The 6,000-nt window shown below is 39.2% G+C and overlaps 1 protein-coding gene across 2 annotated transcripts in view; it reads right to left on the reverse strand.

Moving 5' to 3' along the window:
• The window catches only part of dtnbp1b (dystrobrevin binding protein 1b), a 31,500-nt gene extending 26,965 nt beyond the window's left edge, over positions 1-4,535 (reverse strand). For both annotated transcript variants that reach the window (XM_055053749.1, XM_055053747.1), the window contains exon 1: positions 4,151-4,535. In XM_055053749.1, the coding sequence (XP_054909724.1) occupies positions 4,151-4,196 (46 nt within the window). In that variant the 5' untranslated portion in view covers positions 4,197-4,535. The remainder of the gene's footprint in view (positions 1-4,150) is intronic.
• Between the last annotated feature and the right edge of the window lie 1,465 nt (positions 4,536-6,000).

The raw sequence follows: 6,000 nt of genomic DNA on the forward strand, positions 1-6,000 counted from the left end.
AACAGAATATCGCCATATGACAAAGCCACTGCCATCTCCTTACCCTGAGCTGACAAATATGCCACCATATTTACACCCTGTTGGAGTACAAGTCAATTATTAGAGCTAATCACTTTTTCCTTATGTAATCCAGACCTCATGAAGAAACAAATGCATGAAAATCCATCTTGTGAAAGACACAAGGGACAGAGCAGAGACACAACTGTGTCAACACATGATTCCAACAGCAACTACTTTATTTAAATTGTTAGAACTTTCAAACAAAAGCAGACATCTGTACCTCATGGGCTGCCATCTGCTTGTTTTTAGATGTTAGTAATTCTTCCTTCAATTATTTACTCTTGACTTTATCAAGATGAATAGCTACATTGTTATTAAAATTGTATCTCAATAAGAGTGATAAAGAGGGGGAAACTGCAAGTGATTAAATTTGATAAACATTTGTTTTGACAGAAGGGTTTTGATTTGCCTTCCCACGTTAAAATATTGCCTTGTGACTTCAGCCATCAGAGACGGTGGGAGAGGAAGTTACTCCATCGTAGTTCAGCAGTCCAGAACCCTCTTATTAAAGCAGCACAAAAGACTAATTATATCTGCAGTGCCTTGATTTACATGCAATTAAAGTTTCATGTGAACCCAGATAAAGCAGACGAAGGGGTAGGAGGAGGTGGTGACAGGCTAGAAGAGGTGGTGGTGGTGGTGGGATGAAGACGAGACAAGATTAAAGAACACAAGAGCCACTGAAGCAGATTTCTTAATGCCGTAAGAAAGGGAAAGAAAGAAAGTTGTTGACAGCAAGAGGTGATGAGAAAAGAATAGATGGGGGAAAGACCAGAGAGGAGAGGACATGTGAGGCAAGCCATGATTTGGCAAGAGAAGTGATGACCCAGCACATCCATCTCAGTGGCAGGTGACTGCTGTTGCTCCTTTAGAGGCGGTAGGGAGGAGAGAGCTCTGTCTCACTGCCACAATGTCAACACACTACACCCAGTCAGGCTGGTCAGTCCATAAATACTGTTTATTTTATCACCTGAAGCATGCATTTATTGAAATGACACCGCAAACTATGGTATTAGGCATGCACACTTTGTTGAACTCTATCTTCGGTGATGTGCGTTATTTTATCAGTCAAATAAAACAAAACACGCAATGCAAGAGCAAAGAAACATGTTCCCTCTCCCAGACTGTGAGAACAAAAGAACGGGATTCTGATCTCACAGCTCCTGTTTGGAGAGTTTTGTTTCCCCCATCTGCAGTGTCCAACAAACTCTGTAATTGAAATATGAAATATATGTTTAATGTGTCGGTGTGGTTACTACACTGACAGACGCTGCTGTGCAGGAGATGAATGACAACTTTGCAAAGTTCTCTGCAAGCACTTGAGATTCTTGCGAAGTCTAAAATGTCCTGAACAAGAAGAACATTGTTTTTGTTCTTGCCACCTCAAGTAAGAGAACAAATGCTTCCATTTTGTGTTTTTCACTTTGATCCCATATTTATTAAGTATTTAGAAAAACTACCAACTCAAAAACAAACCGATCTGTCAGATTTTTTTCTAATGGACATAAAGATTTAGACATGTTATGACACAAACAAGGATCCTTTTTACACTTCTCTGCAAGTGTCTTTTTCGGGTTCTCTTTCTTAATGAATGTTTATGTATGTAAGTGAGCAACACACTACCTCATAATTTCTTCGGGATTAATAAAGTACCATCTAACCTTATCAACGGTGGGCCTCATCCTTGTTCTAAAGTACTCACAGGTGGCCCAGTGAGTCACTGACATAGCTGGATAGACCAATAATCCCAAATGTCAGACACAGCTACAATGGCAGATTGTTACAATTACATGCACATGGTGAATTATGTAAATTATTAGGCATCTAATTTTGAATGACTAAATTTGATGTCAGGGACAAAAAAAAATCCTAAGTGAGACATTGTTATGGTAAATGGTTTTTTGGTGATTGAGTTGTACCGTGGATTACTCCAGATTAGGTTTCTTTCATCTTCAGTCATTTATATTTGATACTGCTATTATGCAACTTTTGGTGTGGTAATGTGACCAAATATGAGCTATTTTTATGCTTTAATATCAAACCTGTACTTTATTTTTCCTGTTGCTAAAGCTGTTCTGTAGCCGAGACCCGATTCCTCAGCATCCAGATTTGGTTATGTAACACTGTAGTTTGTAAGTCAGTAATCGTACCCTGGAGCTTCTTGATATTTCCATTTGAAGGCACTGCTCCGTGAGAAGGTAATGTGATGGATGCATCTTGACGAGGAACAAAACAGTCAAGCGAAATGGGAGGGAACCCAGAAGAGTGAAACATGTGAGAGTGAAAACAAAGGTTTCAGCATTGCAGAGTCCAGCAACCTAGTGTCCAGATATTGCAACATTAAAAAAAATGCCTGTGATCCTAAACATACAAAAGCAGGCTTCCCATATCTATGGATATGTGTCATTTGATGATCATTAACGCGTCAGCCAGACATGCCAACTGTTTCCGGGTGAGCTTCTCAAAGCCCCAGGTCGTAAATAACGCCCAGAAACCAACAATAGCTGGATGAGGGGGGAAGGCGTAATAACAACAAAAGCAATAAAAGGAAACCCATTTTCCCAGCTGTGATCTCTAGCTTCTGTACAGACAGTCATTGTGTGTATATGTGCCCACTCAGCCCACAAGTGAGTCACATCATTTTATCAATCACCCACTTACACTTAAACCCATAATGCTTTATTGTAATGACAGAACCACCCAACAAAGTTACAACAGACTCATAATAAACATTTAACACATCTACACTCGCAAGCAGAATATTAGTATGTGCAGTTATTGTTTTACGTAGGCAGAAAAAAAACTAACCTGGACAAACTGAGACTAAATATAAAAATAGGGTACGTTTTCCCCTTAGTTTACGATCAAACTTAGCCAAGGCTGTTCTCTGTGGGATGAAAGTGAAAAGCTGCTCAGGTTGAGAGAAGTGAATGACACCAGTATGTCATCTGCTCCTTTTCTTTCCAGTGAAAAGGATCCAGCTGGCTTGCATGTCAATTGATTCATTGCACCTTCCAAATAGATGTACAGCTGGAGGCGCTCCAGGGATGGCGTGCAAACGCACACACACACACACCCCCCCACACACACACACCCCACACACACACACACCCACACACACACCACACACACACACACTCCCCTATTATACAATATTCTAAGCATGCTTCTACAACACCATCACATGCATATTTATTTAATTTTACTGGTGGACCTAAATAATCTGAAAAATAATCAAAAAATTTGATTCAAGAATTAATTTCAAAGAATTAAAAAGGACTTTTATGACAGAAATGATGGCATACTGAAAAGTATATCGATGTTTTGTACAGTCTATGCACTCAGTAGTTGGTGGGGAACATTTTACATAAGTTATTGCTCTAAAGCAGCATTTAAGCCTCTGCTGAGGTGTTAAGGAAGTCCAGGTTGCTTCAATAGTGGCCTGAAGCGTTGTTGTTCTGGTGTCTCTTATCTTCGTTTTGATTATATCCAATATGGCATTTAAAGAACAGCAATGTTATGGGCATTAAACAAAGCAATCGTACTTATTGCAGTAAGGGCAGATGCCAAGTAGGCTTGGAAATGAAATCAGCATTTCCATGAAGTCAGCAGAGAGAGAAACATGAAGTGCTTTAATTTTCTCTGGCTTGGAGTCAATAAAACAAAGTGGAAAATATCAGCAGATGGTTCCCCAAATCATCACTGACTGTGGAAACTTTACTTAAACAACTTAAGGTCTGGAATAAAGATAAATAGGAATAAATACTTTAAATAGGTTAAGTACATTTTAAATAACCTTTAGAATGTTTCAACCTAGTGATATTCCTCTGTATTGTTAGCAATATATTTGCACAAAAAACTTAACATATACACACACGTTCACACAACACATTTGGTATTATTAATGCTAATGAAACCTGTGTTCTGTTTCATGTTTCTTAAATCAATTTATCTTTCACTGGGTTTAAGAACATGCCTGGTTTTGCTCTAATGGCCTTGAAACACTAAAGAAGGTACATTTAAATGAAAAGCCTCAAACATTTTAATATATTTGTATACAGAGATAATCAAATTTGAATACATTACTTACAAGAGCTCCTTTGGCTTCCATCTCTTGCACCAGGTGAGGTGGACATCCCGGCAGGATGCTGCTGTTAGTCCTTGCCAGAAAACCAAACTGGAGGGATGGGAAGACTAACAGCACAAGTATTGTACACCACAAACTCCACCGATCACGACAGATCCTGCCCACCACGCATCCTCGCTGTGTCTTTCAGTCAGTGCACATGCTCCTCGGTACAAAAGATGGTCATGCGCACATTCTCGCATGGATTAACTCACAAAACCCTTGTTGCAAACTGGAGAGCTGGGCGTTTTCAAAGAATGCTGGTCGCCCCGAAAGACAAGACACGTGCATGTATGGATCGAGACTGCACCAGCGTCTGCTCCAGTGTGGGGACCGCTGAGGTTGAGGAGGGGAGAGACAGAGAGTGAGAAGGAGAGGTGCAAAGACTGCTGGAGTGTACCACTGGCTGCTGCTGAGGGAGGGAGGATGTAAAAGAGGTGGAGAAAAGGGGGTGCACATCAGGAGGAAAAGAAATAAAGAGTTGAAATGTGCTCTGAAACTCTATTGCTGTTGCTATTTTATGACTGACTGGTTTGAGGTGCAAGTTATTTTCACAAATGATAAAGTTGATTCAGTGTGACAATGTTCAAAAAACAAACATACACAAAAAAAAAAACAACTCTTGTTCCACAAGGTTAAATTTGTTTCTGCACACTCAGCTGCATTTAAACAGCCTTGCACACGGAGCACAGCACCAGCACTGAAATACACTCGTGCACACACCCACTCTGTGTGCCTCCACTGCCTGAGGGGGGGACATTATAATCCTCCTCATTAGCATGATGCTGTGAAGAGCAACATATATCCACCTTGCTTTGTCTCTCTCATATGCCCTCATCTCCTCCTTCAAATGCAAGTCAAGTACAGGAGTCAAAGACAAAGCTCACGCTGGTCTGACTTTGACAGCTTCTTTCTTTATATCATTGTGGCTTTTCAAAATGTTTGTATGAAGCTAAACTTTACAAAACCATACAAGTACCATTTGAGGAAAGTAAAAAAAAAATTTTATTAAAAAGGCGCAAAATAGAACTAAATCTCACAAAGTCCTTCATCTTGTAAAACCATAAAATAATTTAAATAGTCAAGAGGCAGGTTAAAAAAATAAATTAAACAAACCTGGCAGCCACTGTCAATAGGTTTTGGATGCAGCTGCACAAATCAAGCTGCAGGCGATCCAAAGGAAATATCATAGGGCCCCTAATTAGCTGAGGTTGATTATAAGTGTGCTGCAGAGTGAGCTGTAGGAGGGGTGAGCGATCCACACTGGACTTGAGGAAGAAATTTTGTAGCATGCCAATGTATGTGTGAAGACCTATTATTAAGCAGATAATTTGAGTTCTGATGTAGAGCCTGACAGCTCATTAGAAATAACAGCACTAATCAGGAAGACAATTGTATGTTGCTCAGCAACAGCTTAAAACTGCTGGTTATGACAACCTCACATAATTCTCAAACCAAAAAAAATGTAATAAATAAAAACAAAAACAGTTTCTACTGTGAAAACTCTGATGCTTTGCTGTTGCTTTGACCTCAATAGATGGAGTTTAGAAATAAAGGTGCATTTCAAAATTAAAAACATCACTAGGAAATTATTTATATTACCATTTACATTTAAAATGTAAAACTCCTATTGATTACACATAGATATATTTCAATTGTGTAGTGATTATACCTCAGAGCTAATAAAACACAGCATTCTGTTTTATGTTAAGTAAATAAAAATAGATTATAATGCAAAAAGACCAACAGAGTTGCATTGCTATCTACAGAGGGTCATATCCAAGGATTGAAATGGGAAGTTGAGTGGAAGGAAA

Source organism: Poeciliopsis prolifica, unplaced genomic scaffold (assembly GCF_027474105.1).
Source record: "Poeciliopsis prolifica strain line A6 unplaced genomic scaffold, Auburn_PproV2 SCAFFOLD038, whole genome shotgun sequence".
NCBI classification, from domain to species: domain Eukaryota; kingdom Metazoa; phylum Chordata; class Actinopteri; order Cyprinodontiformes; family Poeciliidae; genus Poeciliopsis; species Poeciliopsis prolifica.